This window comes from Somniosus microcephalus, chromosome 23 (assembly GCF_052327205.1).
Source record: "Somniosus microcephalus isolate GS21.2 chromosome 23, FLI_Smic_1.0, whole genome shotgun sequence".
NCBI classification, from domain to species: domain Eukaryota; kingdom Metazoa; phylum Chordata; class Chondrichthyes; order Squaliformes; family Somniosidae; genus Somniosus; species Somniosus microcephalus.
In genome coordinates, this window is record NC_141009.1 from 64,711,912 (window position 1) to 64,737,050 (window position 25,139).

The window sequence follows — 25,139 nt, forward strand, 5'->3', positions numbered from 1 at the left end:
AGGCAAGGCAAAGGAATTTGCAGCTGACATTTTCAGGCGAGCCCGAGCTGCCACGAGTGCCACTGAAGCGTCGTGTAGTTTAGGTGAAGCTGTATCCAAACAAAAGGAAGATGCCCTACAAGGGCCAGCCACAGAAGACTGCCGCAAGCTGCTCAGTACACAGAGAAACGAGGCGTCTGAATTCGCACCTTCCTCCTCTGAGCATAAGAGATTAGTGTGTAAAGTTAAAGCACATGAGATTGGGGGCAAGGTACTGACTTGGATAGAGAACTGGCTGGCAGACAGGAAGCAAAGAGTTGGAATAAACGGCTCTTCCAAGTGGCAGGCAGTGACTAGTGGGGTACCGCAGGGATCGGTCCTTGGACCCCAGCTGTTCACAATATATATTAATGATCTAGACGAGGGAACTAGATGTAATATCTCCAAGTTTGCAGACGACACAAAGCTGGGTGGGCGTGTGTGCTGTGAGGAAGATGCCGAGAAACTCCAGTATGATTTGGACAGGTTGGGTGATTGGGCAGATGTATGGCAGATGCAGTATAATGTGGATAAATGCAAGGTTATCCACTTTGGTGGCAAAAACAGGAAGGCAGATTATTATCTGAACGGCAATAGATTGGGAGAAGGGGAAGTGCAACGAGACCTGGGTGTCCTTGTGCACCAGTCACTGAAAGTAAGTATGCAGGTGCAGCAGGTGGTTAAGAAGGCAAATGGTATGTTGGCCTTCATAGCGAGAGGGTTCGAGTACAGGAACTAGGATGTTTTGCTGCAGTTGTACAGGGACTTGGTGAGACCACACCTTGAGTATTGTGTGCAGTTTTGGTCGCCTTATCTGAGGAAGGATGTTCTTGCCATGGAGGGAGTGCAGCGAAGATTCACCAGACTGATACCTGGGATGGCAGGAATGACATATGAGGAGAGATTGGGTCGATTGGGCTTATATTTGCTGGAGTTTAGAAGAATGAGGAGATCTCATTGAAATTTATATAATTCTAACAGGACTAGACAGACTAGATGCAGGAAGGATGTTCCTGATGGTGGGGGAGTCCAGAACCAGGGGTCACAGTCTAAGGATAAGGGGTAAGCCTTTTAGGACAGAGATGAGGAGGAATTTCTTCACCCAGAGAGTGGTGAACCTGTGGAATTCTTTGCCAAAGAAGGCAGTAGAGGACAATTCATTAAATATATTCAAGAAGGAGTTAGATATATTTCTTAAGGCTAAAGGGATATGGGGAGAAGGCAGGGACCGGGTACTGAATTTGGATGATCAGCCATGATCTCATTGAATGGCGGAGCAGGCTCGAGGGGCCGAATGGCCGCCTCCTCTTATCTTCTATGTTTCTATAAAATGTTTAAAGGATTTGATAGGGTAGATACGGAGAAACTATTTTCTCTGGAATCAAAGCACTTTTTCACACAAAGGATGGTAGAAATTTGGAACTATCTGCTCCAAAAGATGAGAAAATAAAGTTGAGGCTCAGATCAGCCATGATCTATTTAAGTAGCAGAGCAGGCCCGAGGGGCTGAACAGTCTACTCTTATTCCTGATGTTCCTGTATCTAATACATGTCCTGTGTCAAACTAACACTATACCTTTGTAGTTGGGTCACTGTACCTGCACTAACCTGTACTGTGCAAAATACAATACAGGAACTTTGTGGTATACGGGACCGGCGTGTTGCCGATCTATCAAAAGTTCCGGATGACTGAGCGGTTTATCTACCCAGGCTATTTTTAACAAAGAAAAATGTAAAAATCAAGAAATGTGCAATATACAGTAATTGGGTACTCACCTACAGAATGTTGTGTTAAATGGATGGTGAAAGATGCTTGATTAAGTACAGTACTGCCAGTTGATGGTAATCCATAACTCTTTAATTACTTAAGTCGTTTATAAGTTTTGTTTTACTGTTAACAGTACACCAAAACTTATAAATGACTGTACAGTAAAAAGTACTGTACGGTGGTTGACTATACACTTATTCCAAGCCAACTAGTTCATCAGGAATATCCATGCCAGCTGGGTCATCGGGATCATGCACTTCAACAGATTCTTCAGGCACTTCCACTGCTCCAGCTCTTTTGGAAGCTTTCTTAAACATGTCCCGGATGTCTGCTTGCTTAGTGGACTCTTGCCTTCTTTGTAGAAAGGTGGAATGCAGAATATGGAGGTGCATAACATCTTGGGCAGAATAGCAAGAATGGCTTTCAGCAAATTTAAGTAATGAAACAAAATCTTCTGCAGCTTTAGCCCAAGAAATCTTGTTCTCTTCAGAAATCTCATCCTCCTCATTTTCCATCACACTTTTCTTTCTTTGGATTCAAAACATTCTCCATTATTTCATCATCACTTAGAGAAGTTGCTGTTGTGCATTTGCTATCGGCATCAACCCACTGCTCAATATCACGTTCACTGAGGTGATGTAGAGGGTTTGCTGGGCCTACATCTTTCACCATGCCAGCCATTTCCATTACTGAAGTCCTCCTCGGACGAACATTGAACCCATGAAATTCCTCCTCTGAAGAAGAACCTTCAGCAAACATGACAGAAGGCCACAATTTGCACCAGGCTTGTCTCAAAGTGCAACCTTTCACCAATTTCCAGGAACATGCAACATTAAAGATGGCATCTTTAAGATTGTATTCCTTCTGAAATGCCTGAATACCTGTATTGTCATCTTGGCTTATCAGTCTACGTAGGAAGTCTTGTAATGACACTTGAGATTTTGGATAATGCCCTGGTCCATGGGTTGTATGAGAGAAGTTACATTTGGTGGCAAATAAATGGTGAAAATATTTCCAGAAACCAACTCTGATTCATGCGGATGGGCTCTACAATTATCCAGCAATAAAATGCATTTGCTATCTTCAGGTTTCCTTATTCTATGGAAATGTTCCCTCACAGATGGAACAAAAATATGATGGAACCAATTCGAAAAGATTTCCTTATCCATCCAAGCATTTGTTTGAGCTTTGTACTCAACAGGTAAGTGCTTCACATTCTTAAATGCACGGGGATTTTTATACTTCCCAATGACGAGAAGTTTAGCCCGGTGTGATCCAGCAGCGTTCGCACATGTTAGCACGGTTACACGATCTTTATTTTTCTTGTAACCTGAAGCATTAGCCTCACTAGCCCCAGCAAGCGTTGATTCTGGCAAAAACCTCCAAAATAAGCCAGTTTTATCAGCATTGCATAGCTGTGCTGGCGACAAATCATGTTGCTGCACAATCCGATTGAAATAATCGCAGTATTCTTCTGCGGCGTCGTGATCAGCTGATTTCTTCTCCCCGGAAATATCGAGTCGTCGTATCCCGTGCCGTACCTTGAAGCACGTTAGTCATCCATCAGAGAAAGCACACTTGTCAGTGAACTCCATCTTTGCGTAGAAATCCTTCGCTTTTTCGATTAGCATGGGTCCGGAAATCAGAACACCCACTCATAAAGCACGGTATCCAGCTCTTCAAGCTTAGGCTTACGAAGCGTATGCCGTTTCTCTACACTCTTGGATGTCTCCGAGCTTGCATAAAACTTGAGCAGCTTATCCTTCTGTGCTTTGATGTCGTAGATTGTTGACTAACCGATTTTGAATTCATTCATAATGTTCATACGCTTCTCTCCCCTTTCTAGTCGTTGACATATATCGATTTTCTGTTTTAAAGTTAACACCACTCTCTTTGGTTGGATCAACTTTTGGGATTTCCATAATGCAATCCAATGAGTTCCAACAGCGTTGGAGACACACAGTACTGGAACCCCGGAAAATGGTGGATCAGAAGAGGCTACCGGCAGCGTGGGAGAGTCAGACTCCTGATGCAGGGTTTCTGAGGTGTTCGACTTCCGATGGCGCCAAGAGGCCGAATAGTGGCAGTTTGGAGAACTGCCCCCACTGACTAACTCGGCAACCGTTGGAGACTCGGACTCGGCAACATTGCCGGTTATTGAGGTGTTGTTTTCGGAGCGAGAATTTTGCTGGTGTATAGAGCATTCCGGATATTTAGTTGCCGTTTAAACGAAAGTTTCCTGTAGTCCATTCACTATCAATGCCTAAACATGTGACTTGTTTTACATTATTTAGAACCAGATTGATGAGTTACATTTATATGGTGCTGAGAAACATTCCAAAGTGGTTCATATACAATTAATTACTAATGCAGGTAAATGCAGCAATCATTTTGCACACACCCAATATTGCATAAATAGCAGCGAGTTGAATGATCAGTTAATCTTGTTTTGGTGCTGATTGAGGGTGGAATGTTGTCCAAGACATCAGGAGAACTCCCTGCTCTTCAAACTGTGCTAGAAGATCTTTAATGTCTCTGAAGGGATTGATGGGGCCTGTGTTTACTGTGTCAGGTAAAAGGCAGCACCTGTGACTCTGCTGTACTCCCTCAATACTCCGGTGGATCTTGGTCTAGATTAGATGCTCAAGTCCTGGTGTGGGGCTTGAACCTACTGCCTGATGCAAGAGTGCTGTCAACTGAGCCCAACTAATGGCCCAGAAATTCGGGTCAGGGGCTTCCCGTGGGTGCAAGCCCCCGATCTGCACTTACCTAGCGCACCGGCCGTTGAGCTGTGGGCCCGCATGGGATTCCGATCCGGGGCCTGCTCCAGCTGTCGGCGCGCTGTGCTTGTGTATCCCAGGGGCACAGTTAGTTCGAAGTGTCCCCTGGGATCACGTGGGCCATGGAGAGCCAATCGGAGCAAGGAATGCTTCATTCATAAGTCTGACGGGAAGTGCTGTCAAACTTAGAAATACTACGGGCCCTTTTTTCTTAAAATTTATTTGAAGATTTAGTGATTTTTGTAAAAAATCACACTTTTAAAATAAACTATAAATTAAATGAAATAACTTTTAAACAATAATTTAAATTTTTGAAAAATAATTTTATTTTCTAACGGGGCTAAAAATAAACTTACCTCGCTTTAAAGTATTTAAAAATAATAAACCTGTGGAAAAAATGTTTTAATTTTAATTAATTCACCACTTACCTTGTAAAAAGCAGGCCTTGCGCCTGCTTTTTACATTTCTAAATTCTGCAGGCTTACCTTCCCGGGAAAACCTGTAATAAAAAAAAACAAAGTTCGATGTGCATGCGCACCTTCTCCCACGCACGCGTTCGCCCTCTGAACCCCTTTCGGGGGAACGGAAGTGCTGGTTTCCCGCGCATGCGCAGTACATGCAGGAAACCGGCACTTCCATTGGGCCTACGGGTGAGGACCCCGTGCGTACTCACCCGTGGAGACCCGAGGTTCTGGGCCATTACCTAAACCAAATCTAGCCATGTCCATTTGGATGTTGCTGAACTCACCTTGGCATTGACTGCAGAGAAAACCTCAGCACTGAAGGCTGCTGACCGGTTCAGTCAATGTGAGGCATTTATTGGTGTTGAATTAAGCTAAGGACTCTTTAATGCCCCTTGGTGTGGAGTGTTTATTGATGGCACTGGCACAATGTCAGCATCGACTGTCTTGTCACCAAATTCTGTATAAATGAAGGGCAAATTGCTTTCATTACCTCTAGTAACACAGTACTCCCTTTAAATGGGCAACTCTCTGCCCAGAGACCCTGGGCGTGCGTGGAAAAGTACTGCTGGTCAGCAATGGGTACCCTTCAGATTAGAATCCCTCGTGGATAATCCACGCTAAGCACAAATAATGCCCCTGACTCTGGGATACTGGGAGGACTCTTAAACCATAAACAAAGAAAATATATCCAGACGAGCCTAGCTTTGTAATCCCAAGATTTACGCTATGAGAATTGATAATCTTCTACCTTCATTAGTATTATCCTTTTTTGGGTGGGTTGGGGGGGGGAAGGATGATTCAAGGCAGTAGAGTTAACTTTGACACACTGCCCCAGATAATATGCTGGGACAAAACACTGCATGAACGATTTGATTCCCTATCGAGAGCCATGTTCCCATCTGTAAAGGGGCAGACTCAGCCCTCGGGGGTAATGGAGACCTGAATGTGATTGGCAACCCAAATCCTCTGAGGAGGAAGATGGCAATGAATTGGCCAAAGGCATTTAAGACCAAACTGCAAATACACAAACTTTTAATGAAAGTTGGTGAAAGCCTGGACCTTTGTATTGAGACGGGCACCTGCCAGCTGGCACATCAATAGGCATGAACCCACAGCTTTGTGGCTGGCCCTCTGAATATGTAGAGGCACAGTGAAGCTCTGGTTAGACAATACTACCCACAAATAGGGTGACACACTGTCCACGTATAGTGGAGGCATGTTGTGGATGTGATCCTGGTATTGCCAGAATCAGTTAATCAAGTGTCTATGTTACTGCAGATTTTCTTAGTAGGGAGTGGGTTCACTGTCTTTAATGGCGCGTCACCATTTGGATGTGGTTGATGTGTCTGACAGATGGGATGATCAGTGTATTTATCTGATGGCAACGTTCATTAAAAAAGTTATCAAACTAATACTGGACTTGCGGCAGTTGGGTGTTATTTATTAATGCTCTGGGACTTCTTACATGATTATTCCGATGTGCATTCCTCCAGCTTCCTTTTATTTTGAAGGTCCTTCACAAGACCTTATTAGAATAGAAAAGAATGACAATTCCTGACAATCCCATGTTATCTGAGGAGATGTGCTTTCTGATCTCTTGGAAGTGTCCACCAACTTCCACTTCTGTAACTTGCAGCTAGAAAACCAGATTGTTCCACTTTCCTCCCAGAACTTCTATTTGATCGTTTTTGAAAGGTTGGAACAAAAATCCACCTCTAAGGAAGGATATAGTAGCTTTCCCCTTGAAAGGAAAACCGACCTTCTCAGTAAAGAACGCACTCAACTGAAGCCGCTCCTTTAAACTCCACATTTAAATGACCTCATCGGACAAGTTTAAACCTCAGACAGTCAGCTGTCTGGAGAGTTTATAACTGATTGTCAATGTCAATCAAAGTTATGATCATATTGGACTGCTGCAGTGGACAATTTAACACTCCTCTTTTTTGAAATAGACCAAGGGTACATCCACTGAAACCAAGACAAAGGAGCGCACTCTACAAGATAAGGGTACCACTAAACACGCAATATAATACTTGCACGCACGCTCCAAGTGCTTTCTCTGGAGGAGGGTATCACTAATACATTTGGTCTATTTAAATTGAAATAAGTATCATTACATAGTGATCTAATTTTCTGGATTGATAAAACAGATTACCATGTGGTGCCCATGGAAGGCATCAAGCGTACTGGTGGACAGCACGTGATCTCTTTCTAAGGTCACTACCGTGCACAAAGCCTTGAAAGAGGGGCAAGCAGTCAGAGCGACCCCCCCTGCAGATAGTACGCATCCTGAACCTGTGAATGGTGGTTTTAGGCAGACCCACTAGGATGTCCTGCTTACCCCTCTGCACATGGATGACAAGATGAATAGGGTTGGGCTTAAGTGCAGCCAGATGTTCAGGAACAGCCCTTCAAATATTGGAAAAGGGGCTGCAACCTCTGGCAATGCACATAAATGAGAGAGCTGTAGAATAGACATGGGGTCTGGGTATTTGTGAAATGTCCCTAAAAAGTATTTTTGAGGTAACTAACCACGCAGCCAACACTCCTCCCCAGTGGTCCTGGAATGGATCCCCAGATACAGGGCTTTAAACTGGGTGTTTACCTCTGCTGGCCGGCACGTTGTTACACCAGGGCATGTATCAACAGAAGACCAGTGCAAAGAAGTGGAGTGTGCATCAGCAGCCTATACAGAAAGTCCCTCTACAGAATGGAATGGCACAGAGGGAATTTCCAAGAGATGGCTCAAGTTCTGAGGCGAAGGTTGCCAACGTAGTAACAGCAATAGACCATTCAGCCCTTCGAGCCCCTGACATTCTGTTAGATCATGGCTGATCTGTACTTCAACTCCATTTACCCACTTTTGTTCCTTATCCCTTGATACCCTTACCTAACAAAAATCTAGCGATCTCAGTTTTAAAAATTTCAATTGACTCAACCAAGAGCGGCTGCGGGGCCTCGCGCTAATGAGCAGTTCCATCTGAATGGGGCTGAGATCAGACGGCTGGCTCCACACACTTGAGCTTCCTCAGTGCACCTAACAGAGTCAGGGCCAAATGTGAATATCAGTGCCTGGCTGGCTTTGGCCACAAGCTGGGCATAGTGCCAGGGCATGCAGGTGGCGAATGCTTCTGGTGACATTCACCTGACTCCACCACCATTCAGCACGTTCCTGACTCAGGTTACTTTTGGAGGAAGGGCTGTTCTCTGCAGCAGCCACATTTCATTCAGGCCAGGCATATGCAGCCAGCGGGTGTGCGAGGAGTGCTTCTGCTAAAATAGCTTCCACCTCAGTCAGGAGAGCGCCCCTGTTGGAAGCAACCAGGTTCCAGACCCTTTAGTATATCCCGGTTAAAAAAACAGCTCTGACAAAGATGGACATATTCCCCGCAGTTTGATGAAAGGAGCTGCCTGTTATAATTCAGGCCGTGCATCTGACTGAAGAAAAGTGTCGCCAGCACACGCCACTTAAAAAGATCCTTAACGTACAGTTATCTCTGCAGGGTCTGAAGGCAGAAAGTCTAAACCTAGGTGCTTGACCATCCTGCCCAAGTGAGAGACTCCGAACTCTGACAGAGACCCAATGTCTCCCTTTATCCCAGAAGGAATCAATGACTTTCCTCTGGATCCTGATTAGCGCTCTACCCCTGTAGGAAAGCACTCCGAGCAGTCCTGCTCAGCGTCCAAGATGAGTGGTGACTTTTGTCTCCAGCTCAGTTAGGTTGCTAGTCAAGCTTCCCCGGGGCTCGGGGAGACTCCCAGATAACACAGGCAAGTGGTGCTCCACCTAATAAGAGCCCAGAACGCTTATACCAGTTGATCTTTGTGGAGGATGCAGCAGAGTATACCTGGCACTCTCACATCCTCCGCAAGTCAATGGGATGTTTCACCACAAAGAGCACGTCATCACCATAATCTGAAAGGATGATCTCCACGCCCGGCTTACACAGAACCAGACCCGACAAACTCTTGAATAGGAGGTGCAGGAAAGGCTCTATGTAGATAGAATATAATTGGCCAGACATGAGACATCCCTGACGTAATTCTCTCCCAAAGCAAAGGGGGGCCGTCAAAGATCGGTTAACTTTAATCAGAAAATCCACAAAGGCATACAGAAGTTGGATCCAAGCAGCAAAATGCCTTCCAAACCCCAAACCCCGCAGAGTTCCAAACAAATATCCGTGATCCACCCTGTCAAACATCTCCTAATCTCGGGAAAGAAATGGCTCGCCAGGGAGACTGGGCCAGTATTTCAAGAGATGGGAATTCCCCTTCTTGGGCAGCAGGGTGATGACTGCCCTGTGCCAAGAGAGGATCACCTCCCCAGTTGCTAGTGTCTCCCCCAACACCTGTGCGTAGTCGTCCATGGTCAGTCCTGGAGCTTTATTCCAGGATAGTTGGTGGAGAGTGCCAGACAGCACCGCAAGGGCTAGTGAAACCTTGAATTGCTCAGCATGAATTTTGGTAGGACCTCCCACAAAACCCTGAGGGTGTCCTCGCTGGCCAGATCCTGTGAGAAAGGGGCATCATAACAACCACATACCCTGCTGTTGATTACCTCTGGATCCGTGACAAGGGATTCATTGTCAGGCAACAGCCTAGTGGACTCCCTGCCTTTTCTTCAGCGAGTAGGAGAGAGAACCACATCTCCAGGTCCCTCAGGACCTGGAGTTGTGACCTGAGAACGTGTCTCAGCACCCGATGAGTCGCAGATCCTTCAGTGCAGCTCGCCTTTCTTCTCTTCGTATGCCTACTGCAGGGTCAAATCTTCAGTGGTGAGATTGAGATGAGACTCCAGTTCAAGCATAGTGGTTATGTTACTGGGCTAGTAATCCCGAGGCCTGGACTAATGATCCGGAGACGTGAGTTCAAATCCCACCACGGCAGCTGGGGAATTTAAATTCAGTTAATTAAATAAATCTGGACTGAAAAGCTAGTGTCAGTAATGGTGACCATGAAACTATCGGATTGTCGTAAAAACCCATCTGGTTCACTAATGTCCTTTAGGGAAGGAAATCTGCCGTCCTTACCTGATGTGGTCTATATGCGACTCCAGACCCACAGCAATGTGGTTGACTCTTAACTACCCTCTTAACTGCCCTCTGAAATGGCCGAGCAAGCCACTCATGTAAAAACCGCTACAAAAAACAATAAGAATAAAACCAGACAGACCACTCGGCACCGGCTATGGACACGACAACGGCACACCCAGCCCAGTCCACCCTGCAAACTTCTCCTCACCAACAACTTGTGCCAAAATTGGGAAAGCTGTCCAACAGACTAATCAATCAACAGCCTGACAGAGTCATACTCACAGAATCATACCTTTCAGCCAATGTCCCAAACTCCTCCATCACCATCCCTGGGTATGTCCTGTCCCACCGGCAGGACAGACCCACCAGGGGTGGCGGCACAGTGGTATACAGTCGGGAAGGAGTGGCCCTGGGAGTCCTCAACATTGACTCTCAATCATCAGCAAAGTGATGGAAGGTGTCGTTGACAGTGCTATCAAGCAGCACTTACTCACCAATAACCTGCTCACTGATGCCTATTTTGGGTTCTGCCAAGACTACTCGGCTCCAGACCTCATTATAGCCTTGGTCCAAACATGGACAAAAGAGCTGAATTCCAGAGGTGAGGTGAGAGTGACTGCCCTTGACATCAAGGAAGCATTTGACCGAGTGTGGCATCAAGGAGCCCGAGTAACACTGAAGTCAGTGGGAATTGGTGGGGGGGGGGGGGGGGGAACTCTCCACTGGCTGGAGTCATACCTAGCACAAAGGATGATGGTTGTGGTGGTTGGAGGTCAATCATCACAGCCCCAGGACATCGCTGCAGGAGTTCCTCAGGGCAGTGTCCGAGGCCCAACCATCTTCAGCTGCTTCATCAATGACCTTCCCTCCATCATAAGGTCAGAAATGGGGATGTTCACTGATGACTGTTCAGTGCCATTCGCAACTCCTCAGATAATGAAGCAGTCCATGCCCGCATGCAGCAAGACCTGGTTGGCATTCAGGCTTGGGCTGATAAGTGGCAGGTAACATTCGCGCCAGGCAATGACTATCTCCAAAATGCAAGCATCTAACCACCGCCCTTGACATTCAACGGCATTACCATTGCCGAATACCCCACCATCAATATCCTGGGGGTCACCATTGACCAGAAACTTAACTGGACCAGCCACATAAATACTGTGGCAACAAGAGCAGGTTAGAGGCTGGGTATTCTGCGGTGAGTGTCTCACCTCCTGACTCCCCAAAGCCTTTCCACCATCTACAAGGCACAAGTCAGGAGTGTGATGGAATACCCTCCCCTTGCCTGGATGAGTGCAGCTCCAACAACACTCGAGAAGCTCAACACCATCCAAGACAAAGCAGCCCGCTTGATTGGCACCCCATCTACCACCTTAAACATTCACTCCTTCCACCACCAGCGTACCGTGTGTACCATCTACAAGATGCACTGCAGCAACTCCCAAACCCACGACCTCTACCACCTAGAAGAACAAGGGCAGAAGGCGCATGGGAACACCACCACCTCTAAGTTCCCCTCCAAGTCACACACCACCCTGACTTAGAAATATATCGCTGTTCCTTCATCGTCGCTGGGTCAAAATCCTGGAACCCCCTACCACACGGACTGCAGCGGTTGAAGAAGGCGGCTCACCACCACCTTCTCAAGGGCAATTAGGGATGGGCAATAAATGCTGGCCTTGCCACCGACGCCCACATCCCAGGAACGAATAAAAAAAAAAGCACTGCTCTCCAACCGCCTGATCTCAGAGTCCAGCCTTCTTATCGACCCTTTTGTGTACTCTTGACAGAAGACATGGATATGTCTCAGACTGGAGGGGAAGCCTCGCGAAAGTTATTTAATAGAGGGCATATCTGCAAGAGCACAGGGCTCAGCAAAGTGAGCTGCTAACTGAGTGAGCTGGCAACAGAGTGAGGACTTTAAAACAAAAATGAGTGAGTGGGAATTGGGTGCAGAGAGTAATTTAACTGAGGGACAAAAGCGAGGGGGAATTCAAGAATTGAAATTGAAAGAATTTTAGCTTTGTCATTTCTTTCTCTTAAGGTCTTTTTTTTATAACCTTCAAACTTTAAAGTTGTACGAGGATGAAATATCTTGTGTGTCGCAGAAGTTGTGAGATGTTTGCCTTCCAGCCCAAGTTTCTGGAGGGTTTCACCTGCAACAACTACAAGCTGGTCGATGCACTCAGGGCTGAAGTGGTCAGCCTTAGTGAGTGACTATGCATGCATCAAAAGATTAGGGAGAGAGAAGTTTTTATAGATGAGGTGTTCGAGAAGACCACCCTGAGGTTTGGGGTAGGAGAGGAGACCCAGGTACCTAGACGAAGAGAGTGGATCTCTGTTAGAAAGGGAGCGAGATGTCATATCGGGTAATGGGGCAGGAGCAGTCATCCCGGGTGTTCTTCAACAGGTTCCCTCCTCTGGAGAGAGATGATGTGGAGACTCAGGAGGTGGCTGAGGATGTGGCGTGCACTGGGGCAATCCAGCAGCCTGTCAGGGAAGGAAGGAAACAGAGAAAGAGGAGCAGACAAGATGTGGTATTAGGGGATTCAATCATTTGGTTTACAGAGAGAATTCTTTGCAAACCAGACCCAGAAAAACAAATGGTGTGTTGCCTTCCGGGTACATAGATCAAGTATCTGATGTCCCGGGTTGACAGAATGTGAGAGGCAGCAGGTGAGGAACTAATTGTTGTCGTCCGTGTTGGAACAAGTAACACAGGTAGAACGAGACCAGAGGTCCTTCATGCTAAATTTAGGGCATTAGGAAGGAAACTTGAGGGAAGGACCTCAAGTGTATATTTTCTGAAATACTAGCTATGCCCCGTGCTAGTGAAGAGAGACAGAGGGTAAATAGACACCAACGTGTGGATACGGCTTTGTTGTAGGGAATCGGGATTTCGGTTCCTCAAACAGTGGGACACCTTTTAGAATAGGGGGAGTCTATACAGACTGGATAGGCTCCACCTAAACAAAAGGGCCGCTAGAGGTGTTGGCAGGCAGGATAGATAGAATGGTCACGGGTGGTTGCAGTAGGTGTAAGCCTTAAGGTGTACCAATGAAAACACATCCAAGTTTAATAAGTCTAATTACAGTAGTGGGATATACATGTTAAAGTAAATGGCAAAGATAAACCGCATTGGAGCTGTGCTTGCATTAATGCAAGAAGTCTGACAAATAAGATATTGGATCTGGCAGGTCTTGCAAGGGTTGATAGATTGGATATCATTAGTGTCACGGTGACATGGTGGAATGGTTCCAATAAATGGGAAACCTACCTGGATGGATATAAATTGTTTAGAAGAGACTGTATTGGGAGAAAAGGAGGTGGTGTGGCAGTATATATAAACTCCAGTGTTGAGGCACACGAGAGAGAGCATATAAAGAAGGAAAGGACAGACACACTGAATAGAATTAATAGATGGTAACAGAGGTAAACTATTACTGGGGGTATGCTATAGACCCCCCAGGCCAGGGTGAAAGCCTTGATGTGGAAATGTGGGATGAAATAAGGATAGGATAAGGGACCAACTATAGTAGTTGGAGATTTCAATTTACCAGAAATTGACTGGGTCAATACTGCCTCTACTGGTAAGACAGGAATGGATTTCCAGAGTTAATGTCGTCGTCGTACGTGTCTTCACACTGTTCCCTTTGGGGAACTGTATGAAGTGGTGGAAGGATTTCTGGCCGCGATTAACGCTCCTTCCGTGACTGAGAGTTAATGTAAGACTGTTTATATGACTCATTTTGTAAAAGAGCCAACAAGGGAAGAAAATATCCTGGTTTTGAGTGAGTAATGGGGACGATCAAATCTCCAACACAAAGGTGAGTGAGGCTTTAAGTATCAGTGATCATAAAATGTCACATTTGACATAACAAGAATTGGAGGGGTTACTAAAACCCAAACAAAACTGACAAATTTTAAGAGGACCAATTTTAAGTGCTTGAGAAGTCTTGTCAGAATGGGCCTGGGAAGTTTGAATGTGGCTAGGAGAGTAGAGGGACTGTGGAGTTTCTTCAAAGAGGTGATTCGGAATGCAATGGACCAGTGTGTACCCATGCAAAACAAAGGTACCAAGCTTAAAGCTCCCCTGCTTGGTTGAATGGGACTTCCAAACAAATCATAAAGGGGGGAAAAAGCATTTAAGGCCATGAGGGAAATGGCACAGAATTAAGACTGATTCAATACCGAAAGGCATGCCTGGAGGGTAAAGAGAGCATCAAAATGCCAAAGAAAATTTTGAATTGAATATAGCAAGAAAAGTAAAGGACGTTTTTTAGGTATATTAAGAAAAATGAAGGATGGAGTGGGGCCACTGAGAGTGGAATCAAGTGAGAGCAGGGCAATTAATGCTACACAAGCTGCAGAAGTGCTAAATAATTCTTTTGCCTCAGTTTTTACCAAGGAGGAGACAGGTAACTTATTTGATCTGGAAAAGGAACTAGAGGGTGTTGCAGAGGTAAGTTGTGACACTATTCACATTACTACCAGTATGGCTTTTGAACAGCTTAAGGTGAATAAATCTTTTGAGCTGGATTAGATGCGTTCTCTGATCCTTAAGGAAATTGCAGGAACTCTGGTACAAATCTTCCAGAAATTACTGAATACCGCAGAGGTTCCTGGGCACTGGAGAAAGGTAGCTGAGTGACCCAGGAAACTACAGACCAGTGAGTTTGATGTCCATTGTGGGTAAAGTTATGGAAACCCTTATTAAAGATAAGGTCGTGGAGCATCTGGAGAGAAATAAAATCATAAAAGATGACCAGTTATGGGTTCACGAAGGGGAGGTCTTGCAATCTAACTTTCTGTTTTCTTTTGAGGTTGTGATGGAGTTGAATAGAGGTAAGGCAGTAGATGTGGTGTACTTGGATTTCTGTAAGGCCTTTAATACAGTTCCTCTGGAAAGGCTGGTACTGAGAATAAAGAAAGTGGAAATCAGTGAGAATATTTTATAATGGATATGTAATTGGTTGACCGATGGAACCCAGAGGGTGGTGGTACAGAGATTGTTGTCACCAGCCTGGGAGAGAGAATGTTACCAGTGGAGTCCCACAGGGGGCTCTGTTTTGGGAGCTCTTGTTTAATATCTTTATAAATGTCTGGAGCTAGGAGTCACAAGCAGTGGCTAAATTTGCAAATGATACAAAGCTAATGAAGGTGGTAAACTGCAAAGCTGAAAAGAATAAGCCACAGGAGGATTTGAAAATATTTGTGAATTGGGCAGACAGGTGGCAGATGAAATTCAATGTAGAGAAATGTTAAAGTGCTTCACATAGGGACAAAAAAATCGAGGAAGGGACTATTACTTAAATGGAAAGAAAATGCTGTGCATGGAAAATGCAAGAGATCTGGGGGCCCTGATTGACAATAAATTGAAGCTATCACAACATTCCTCGGCTGGCAGTGAGTAAAGCAAATCGGATCTTGGGATGTATTAAAAGGTCAATAGTGAGCCGAAATAGTGAGGTAATCCTACCACTATAAATCATTGTTGCCGACCGCTCTTAGAATACTGTGTCCAGTTTTGGTCGCCACAGTATAGAAAGGATATTGCATTTCCTAAAAGCATCTTGGTAGATCACCTTCTCCATGGCCTTGACATCCTTCTTAAAGTAGAGTGCCCAAAACTGTATGCGATGTTATTACTGGCCCAACCAGTTAGCATTGGTTCTTTGCTTTTGTATTCGATGCACTGCAATTCATTAAACATAATTGGAAAATAGCACTGTTTGTTCTTCATGTCTCCAGGACTGAGCAGTTTGCTTGATCAGTGCCTCTGCCAGTGAATTTGATATCTGCCCCTCCACTGGCACACTGTTTACAGGGTTGCACAGCAGCAAATCACTAACGTTACCGTGACAGCACCTCCCTCCTCTGTGACCTCTACCACTGAGAAGGGCACGAAAAGCAATACTGTGGAAACACCATCACCACCCTGACTTGGACAGATATGACCGTTGTTCCTTCATCGTCATTAGGTCAATGTCCTGGTATTCGGGGAGCACCCTTTTCACAAGGACTGCAGTGGTTCACGGAGAAGACTCACCACCACCTCAGGGCAACTAAATGTGGCCTTGTAGGCATCACCCACATCCTCAGAACACATTACAATTTCCCGACAGTGCAATAGTAACTACATTTCAAAAGTACTTAATTGACTGTAAAGCACTTTGGGAGTCCTGAGGTTGTAAAAAGCGCTCTAGAAATGCAAGTTCTTTTTCTTTCAATTCTTTTTATCCCCAATTGAGATCAAAACATTGTTCATAGAATTTTACAGCACAAAAGCAGGCCATTCGGCCCAACAGGTCTATGCCAGTGTTTATGCTCCACATGAGCTTCCCACCTTACTTTATCTCAAACCAATCTGTTCTTGCTTTGAGCTTATTTATGTGGCATTAGCTTTCTTTGTCACTTTCTAGCTCTTGTTTCCAAATGCTGAATATTTGAACTTTCTGCTGTGGTCAAGGATCTATCATAGTCCTTTTAATGGTCAGAATGAAATAGTTCTTGGATCTCACTAAACCTTTCCCTAAAGTGTTTCTAAGTTTTAGTTATCTCAGAAAGTAATGCCTAAACTTTATCCTATGCAAGCTGTTTCTCAAGTTCAACACAGGTTTTATTACTTTGATGTTTTTTAAGGCTGTAAGGTAAGTATATCAACATGACTAAGGTACCTCACAAGAAGCTTCTCTTGTGGAATTAGTGATAACCTGTTGCGGTGGATGGAGAACTGGCTGATTACCTGTTGGCAGAAAGTTGTAGTCAATAGATTTGGATCTGCTTGGTTACCAGTGGTGCCCAGCAGCGATCGCTGTTAGGAGGACCTTTGCTATTTACTGTTTTCATTAATGATTGGTGTTGGGAGAATGATACACAAGTTTGTGGACAATACCAAGATACGTGCGCATGTTAGGACTGTAGAGGATGCTCTACTACTCCAAGCAGATCTTGATGTGTTGGAAGAATGGGTCCGTGTTTGACAAATTATGTTTAGCTTAGAAAAGTGTAGTGTTATGCATGTGGGCCAGTTAAATGCTGAATATACTTGCACCCTACAGGAAACAATTGAAGCCAGTGGCGAAAGATATCTCGGTGTTTTAGTGCATCACTCTCTAATGGTTTATGACCAATGCCGTGAAGCTATAACTAAAGCAAACAGGGTTCTAGGTTGTATTCACGGGACAATTCACTATAAAACAAAGCATATCATTTTGTCCTTGTTCAGGACCTTGGTTAGTCCTCAGTTAGAATACTGTGTTGAGTTTTGGTCTTCTCACATGGTGGGGGATATTAAGAGTGCAGAGGAGGGCCACAAGATTAATTCTCAGTTTAAAGCATCTTAGTTGCACAGATAGGCTCAAATAGCTGGTCTGTATACTTTAGAGAACCATAGGCTCAGGAGATTTGATTGAGGTTTATAAAATAATGAAGGGACTAGTATAGGACCAGGGGTCACGCTTACAAGTTATGAAATGGCAGAACTAGGTTGGATGTGAGGCGGTTCTTCTTTTCCCAGAGAATAGTGAACCTATGCAACAGGCTGCCGGTTAGTGTAGTGGACGCTGATTCAATGTAGCCCTTCAAGAAAAAGCTGGACCTATTTCTTTCTGGGGTGGAGATTACCTTGTACAAGAGTGTTGTGGAGTATTTTAAACCAACACTCGACACAAGGTTTTCGGATTGATAATCAAGTCGTCTTTATTACACCGGTGGGGAGACAGCCTACTCTGTCTTAGCCAGACTTCTCCAAATTGTTACAGCAAACACTACATTTTTATACATTACAATACATATGTCCAGCTCATGCAAAATTCATTCCTGCCACCTGATTGGACCTTGGCCCGCATGCATCTTCAGTGATTGGTTGCCTATGCCGTGTTACATTAAAGTACCGCCTTTATTATCGGAAAAGTATATGTCCGTTATCCCACAAGCTGTTGTTGCACCTATGACCTTTGTTTATGCCAGATGGGGTCTCGCCAACATTGTACTTCTGACTCATTGTCCTGCTTTCCTGCCTCGCTAGGCCTCTTTACTTCCAACTCATTGTTTTACTTTCCTGTCAGAACAGAACTTACATCCTCTAGGCCTCTTATGGTTCAACATCCGACTATTTGCAATTGTCTCTAAGTGACACAGTACGCAGTCGTTAATCATTCTAACACTACTGCTTAGGTTATCTCAACTGCCAGTTCAGCAATTTAGAAAAAGCTTACTACTGCAAAGACCTATTAGATTATTGTCTTTATTACACCATTCAGTGAAACTGCCAGTGATGTCAGTTTAACTCTTTCCCCACTGCAAAGAGGTACATGTCCCATAATATAAATCAGGGTCTATGTGGTGATTTGAACTAGTTTCGATCGCCTAAAGGGGGTCAGAGAGGGATTTTCTAGATTTTCCCCTAATCTCCCAGGAGATTACATGGCTGTCAGTTAGGTGGGGAGTGTCTGTACTATGATGCACAGGGCACCACAACAATATGGACCAAGTTATGTGGGCCAGTGGGTCTTTTCCTGACCATCATTTTCATATGTTTCCGGTTCATCATTTCTTTTGGAAGCATAATTTTAGATTACACCATCTACAAGTTGTGTATTGTGAGATGGGGCATGAATTCTAGCGATGAGTAACCTAGTCACAAATCGTCAGGCAACGTAAAAGATTATTCTAACCAAATAATAGCTGCTTCATAGCCAACACTCGCAATCGCTAGACTCCATCCTTCAGGAAAGTACTTGGAACAGCCTCCATGGTTTTTCCAAGGTATAGTGTTTGGATCTGTCTCCTGCTGAGAAGTGCGTGCTTTGGTGAAGACAGTGGAAGGAGAAATGGTTCTAACAATCCCGTAACAGCGTTGCAAATTATTTTGTCTGACATCTTTCCTGAATGTCAGTAAATCTCAATGGTAGGACAGAATGTGACTTCTGTTCTACCCGGAGGGATGGAAACTACTTTGATTTTCAGCAGTATTTTCTGTGATGGATCTGCCTATTCACAGAATCACAGAAACCCCACAGTGCAGATAGAGGCCATTTCGGCCCATCGAGCCTGCACCGACACATATCCCACCCGATCCCTGTAACCCCTACACCAACACATATCCCACCCTATCCCCGTAACCCCACGTATTTAATCCCCCTAACGCTAAGGGTCAATTTATCATAGCCAATCATCCTAACCCGCACATCTTTGGACTGTGGGAGGTCCTTTCACACCTGGTGCAAATCCGGATGGCTTTTAGGATTTTGGCCCATAGTGCAAATGGAACTTTGGTGGTTGTTTTTTAGACTGCCATCCTTAATGTACTATCCCATGAGGTTCCATTCCAGTGATAACAGGAATTAAAAACAATACTCTTGTGATGTGGGAGTCACTGGCAAGGCATATGTTGTCCATCCCTAGTTACCCTTGAGAAAGTGGTGATGAGCTGCCTTCTTGAATCGCTGCAATCTGTGGTGATGGTACTCTCACAGTGCTGTTAGTTAGGGGGTTCCAGGATTTTGACCCAGCGACGATGAAGGCACACCGATGTATGTCCCAAGTCAGGATGGTATGTGAGTTTGAGGGGAACTTGTAGGTGATGGTGTTCCCATGCACCTGCTGCCCTTGTCCTTCTAGCTGGTGGAGGTTGAGAGTTTGGGAGGTGCTGTCGAAGAAGCCTTGGTGAGTTGCTGCAGTGCATCTGTAGATAGTGCATGCTGCAGCCATGGTGCACCTGTGGTAGAGGGAGTGGATGTTTAAGGATGTGGGTGGGCTGCTGATCAAGCGGACCGCTTTTGTCCTGGATGGTGTCGAGCTTCTTGAGGTGTTGTTGCAGCTGCACCCATCCAGACAAAAGGAGAGTATTCCATCACACTCCTGACTTGGTGTGTAAAGGCTTTGGGGAGTCAGGAGGTGAGTCACTCGCCACAGAATACCCAACCTCTGACCTGCTCTTGTAGCCATGGCATTTACTTGGCTGGTCCAGTTGAGTTTCTGGTCAATGGTAACGCCCTCCCCCCACCCCCAGGATGTTGCTGGTGGGGAATCGGGTGATGGTAATGCCATTGAATCTCATGGAAAGGCGATTAGACTCTCTTGTTGAAGATGGTCATTGCCTGGCACTTGTGTGGCAGGAATGTTACTTGCCACTTATCAGCCAAGCCTGGATGTTGTCCAGGTCTTGCTACATGTGGCCATTGACTGCGAGGAATTGCGATTTGAACTGAACACTGCAATCATCAGCGACCAGCCCCACCTCTGACCTTATGATGGAGGGAAGGTCATTGATGAAGCAGCTGAAGATAGTTGGGCCTAGGACACTGCCCTGAGGAACTCCTGCAGTGATGTCCTGGGGCTGAGATGATTGGCCTCCAACAACCACAACCATCTTCCTTTGTGCTAGGTATGACTCCAGCCACTGGAGAGTTTTCCCCCCGATCCCCATTGAATTTCGCTCTTTTGTCTCTGGCTATAGTGAGGTCTGGGGCCGAGTGGTCCTGATGGACCGGAAACTGAACATCAGTGAGCAGGTTATTGGTGAGTAAGTGAGCATCCCATGTGTGTTTCACACAAGTGGAATTTGATAATTTCACCTAGGGGAGAGAGTTTCTTCCTTGTTGCCATCGTCTTTGTTACTGTAAAGTTGAGAAAATTGTTCTATACCGTTACTTGTTGGGCTTTTGTTTCATCATATTACGAGGTCGGTTTGGATGAAGAAAGCCTTTCAGTCCTTTTGATCACTTTCAGAATACCATCCCTACTCTCTTCCCATCTAGCTGTTTCTTGAAGGAGCCCAGTGTTCTGGCCTCAACCTCCCTATGGGAAACCTATTCCAGCTGCATACAGAAATACTTAATGGTATCTGTGTGTAACGTGCCTCTTGCCACCCTGAACCTGTGGTCCATTCCTTTTCATTTGCAGAGCGAAGAATACTTCTGTTGTTTCATTAGTTCAAGTGGGGTGGTGGTAAAAGTAAACTACATTAAAGGAGCAAAATCCTCCAGGGATCTGGGATGAGTGTATGTCCGATTAATGATAGTATCCATGCATACTAGACCTAGTCCTCTTAAACATGCTTAACTAATTTACTTATGTTAATGTTGACTTTATACTTTTTTTAGTTCTGGGAAGTTATCAGTGATGAGCATGGCATCGATCCCACCGGAACCTACCATGGAGACAGTGATCTCCAGCTGGAGAGAATTAATGTCTATTATAATGAGGCTACAGGTATTAATTGGCATATTTTACATATTTTAGGTTGTATAATATGGATAAGAGTAGTGATTTCTCCTAACATGGCATCCTGTGATCAATCCCACTTTTTAAAATTTCAGCTTTTTAGGAAGTCTTTTTAAATTCTGCTGCCACTAGCAAATTTAGTATTTAAACTCTGGCCATTGGTATCAACTGGAGAGCTCTGCAGTACTGTAGTGTATCAGCTGGAGTTTGGCACACAGGTGATGTAATACAGTATTCCTGGTGCACTGTGTCTACTATCTTAAAAAGTAGAATTTCACAAACAAATTTGTTGATAGCAGTGGAATTAAAAACCATAGCATCATGCTAGCTTTCTGTCAGCACAGGGAGGGAGGTTTCTAGTAACAATCACTGGTTTGTGGATTAAATCAAACAGCCTCCAAGCTCACAAAGGATTTTTTAAAACTTGGGTGGCATGCTTTGAAAGGAGGTGCCAGCTGTTAAAACCTCTTCCCTCATCATAACAGCCCCAAATCAAAGGACTTTTTATAACAAGTGTAAACCAGGAAAATACTGGTTTCGGTATTCGCTTAATAGGTTTGTATAACATTCCTTTGTCTGCTAACCAGTTTAAAATCTATCTAAGTCTAAACAAGTGCAGATGGTCATCCTCAGAAGATGAAGAATTCAGACGCACAGCGCTGTTTTTTTGGGCAATAAACAGCCTACTAAGTCCCCGATATGAGGGGCAGGGAATTAAAATGACGGACAGTGCCCAATGTTCCCTCCTAAATTGTCTTTGTTGTGTGCGGCCTGTTTATTTCAATGTGCGGTCCCATTAAATTTCTGCGTATGCGCGGTAATTCAAATGGGAAAGCTTGTGAGCAGTCTGTGCGGTACCTTGCAGATTACTGTGCGGCCGCGCACGCACGCAGCCGAGAGGGAACATTGATAGAACCCACTTCTGAAACAGGCGTTAGGCAGTTTGCATATGCAAATAAAGGGCCTAATGTCTGTTTGAGGCCTCCACTGCAAGATTGGTTTGCCCTGAGGCAGCCGGTGCCCGCTATACTCAGTAAAACCAGACCTTGGGACCGCCATCTATCAAAAAGGTATGTTTTTGAAATTTACTTACTTAAATGTGGAGCCAGGGGGAGCAGGAGTGTTCATCCCAACCCCACATGTAAAGAACCTGAGCCGCCGCTCCCCCCGACCTGGCCTCCAATTCCCCATCCCGACTGCCGTTTCCCCTCCCTGGTCCCAGACCTCCTGACCCCCACTGAGGGCCACTGTGACACTAGCAGCAGCCCGACCTTTGTTTACTCTTCGCTGCCTGGCTGTTTGCGCCACGCTGGCTTGATGTTAATGAGGCCCAATATTGGGCACCTTGGGCCTCGCCATTCACGTGCAGGGATTTCACCTTGCACACCCTCCACCCCTCCCCCTGCATGTCCAACAATGGGCACGCCCAAATTTCTACCCCAAGGCTCTATAAAGATAGCCAGAAATGTGACTGCCTGTTTGACAAATAGCTCAGCTTCTATTTCAGACATGGATTGTCTCAGAAGAGCCTCTCAAGATACGTTTAAGCTCCAAACCCCTTCAGGCACATCTATTCCACAATACTGACTATCGGTCTGTTTCATGTTTGCTAACCAGAGATTTGAAAGTTATAGATATCCTGGTATTTACCCTTCCTTTCAATCCTTCCATTCCTACTCTAGAGCTCCAGGTATTTCTGCCCTTTTCTAATTGTGGCCCTATCGAAGCCACTCAGACAGACAACCACAAAAATCACAAGAGGACCTTCCTCAAAAACGACATTTCCATGAAAACCAGGCAGTATATTCCTTAGCTTAGCCATACAATTTGAAACATTCCTTTGGTCTCAATGGATCATCATTACCCTCTAACAAATAATGATTATACTTGTACTGATCTACTAATATCATCCTTGGCTGAGCTTGATCAGTCTGACAGATATTCAAGGACATCTTTAATGAACCTATTGCTTTGGGGGCTGACACAAAAGCCTGGATATTCCGATTGGCCACAAACTTGGCCGGAAGTGGGATGTATCATGTGACTACCAGGAAGGTGGGAAGTGAACTAAATGGGCCTTGGTCTTTAATCGTCTAGCAATTCCTATGTTCCTATGATCACAATTTGTGCGGGGAACACTGGGGAAATGTATGGGGTTAGCATCATTATAATACTTTACAAAGTACCAGGTGTCAGAAACACCTCCGATTGGGAATCTGTCCTTTCGGATTTAAAGGCTTGCAGCGTCATTAATACTTTTGCTAAACTAAGGTTCTGAGAAGATGTCTGTCAGGAGGACAGAGAATCCCCAGGCTTGCAGAAGTAGCGGTGGAAGTGCAGTTGCAGGAAGTGAAGCAGAGTTTTGGCACAGAGCAGCGCTAGAAGAGCTGCCCAAGAGGAGCTAGCCAGGGCAGTGAGTGGCAACTCAACCACCTTGTGCATAACCAGGCAGTGCAGAAACAAGTTCAATGACCTTTCCAGGTCAAGCAAGGTAATAGGAGCCAGCCACACCGTGCAGAATGCACAGTATTAACATGTTAAACCACTTACACTGACCTTCCCCTCACATATGTTAGTACTCATGTAGAGAAAAACAACAGCACAAAACGTACTGTGCAGCAACATTCTACGAATCTGTAATTTTTAAAATTCATTCTTGGGACGTGGACATCGCTGGCGAGGCTGGCATTTATTGCCCATTCCTGGTCGCCCTTGAGAAGGTGGTGGTGGGCCTTCTTGAACCGCTGCAGTCCGTGTGGTGAAGGTGCTCCCACAGTGTTCTTAGGTAGAGTTCCAGGATTTTGAGCCAGTGACAATGAAGGAACGGCGATATATTTCCAAGTCAGGATGGTGTGTGACTTGGAGGTGATGGCGATCCCACAATATTGCTTTTATTTTCCGTCTTAGTGGAAGATATCACAGAGGAGGGAGGTGCTGTCAAGGTAATATTGACGAGTTGCTGTGCATCCCTGTAGGTAAACTGTAGCCACAGTGTGCCGACGGAGGGGTGGATATCAAGCTTCCACAATGCTGTTAGGTAAGGAGAGCCAGGACTTTGACCCAGCACCTATGAAGGAAATGTGATATATGCCCACGTCAGGATGGTAGGTGACTTGGAGGGGAACCTGGAGGTGATGGAGTTTCCATGCTCGTGCTGACCATGTCGTTCTAGGTGGTGGAGGGTCATGGGTTTGGAAGGTGCTGTCGAGGAAGCCTTGGCAAGTTGCTGCAGTCCATCTTGTTGGAAATGGTCATTGCCTGACACTTGTGTGGCAGGAATGTTACTTGCCACTTATCAACCCAAGCTTTAATGTTGTCCAGGTCTTGCTGCATGTCACTTCATTATCAGAGGAATTGCGAATGGAGCTGAACACTGCAATCATCAGCGAGAAGCCCCATGTCTGACCTTATGGAGGGAAGGTCATTGATGAAGCAGCTGAAGATAGTTGGACCTAGGATGATGCCCTGAGGAACTCGTGCAGCGATGTCCTGGGCTGAGATGATTGGCCTCCAATGACAACAACCATCTTCCTTTGTGCTAGGTATGACTCCAGCCAGTGGAGAGTTTTCCCCCTGATCCCCATTGACTTCAATTTTACTAGGGCTCCTTGATGCCACACTTGGTCAAATTCTGCCTTGATGCTAAGGGCAGTCACTCTCCCCTCACCTTTGGAATTCAGCTCTTGTGCCCATGTTTGGACCAAGGCTGTAATGAGGTCTGGAACTGAGAGGTTCTGATTGAATTCAAACTGAGCATCGGTGAGCAGGTTGTTGGTGAGTGAGTGCGGTTTGATAGAAGTTTTGACGACCCCTTCCATCACTTTGTTAATGATTGGGAGTAGGCTGAT

The 25,139-nt window shown here is 45.3% G+C and overlaps 1 protein-coding gene across 2 annotated transcripts in view; it reads left to right on the top strand.

The window, feature by feature from the left end:
• Positions 1 to 25,139, top strand: part of LOC147101918 (tubulin beta-4B chain-like) — a 78,827-nt gene that overhangs the window by 10,769 nt on the left and 42,919 nt on the right. Inside the window, exon 2 of one of the 2 annotated variants that reach the window (XM_085965947.1) lies at positions 21,171 to 21,279. The exons of the other annotated variant lie outside the window; for it this stretch is intronic. Coding sequence (XP_085822073.1) covers positions 21,171 to 21,279 — 109 coding nt within the window. The remainder of the gene's footprint in view (positions 1 to 21,170; positions 21,280 to 25,139) is intronic. 2 annotated transcript variants of the gene reach the window in all.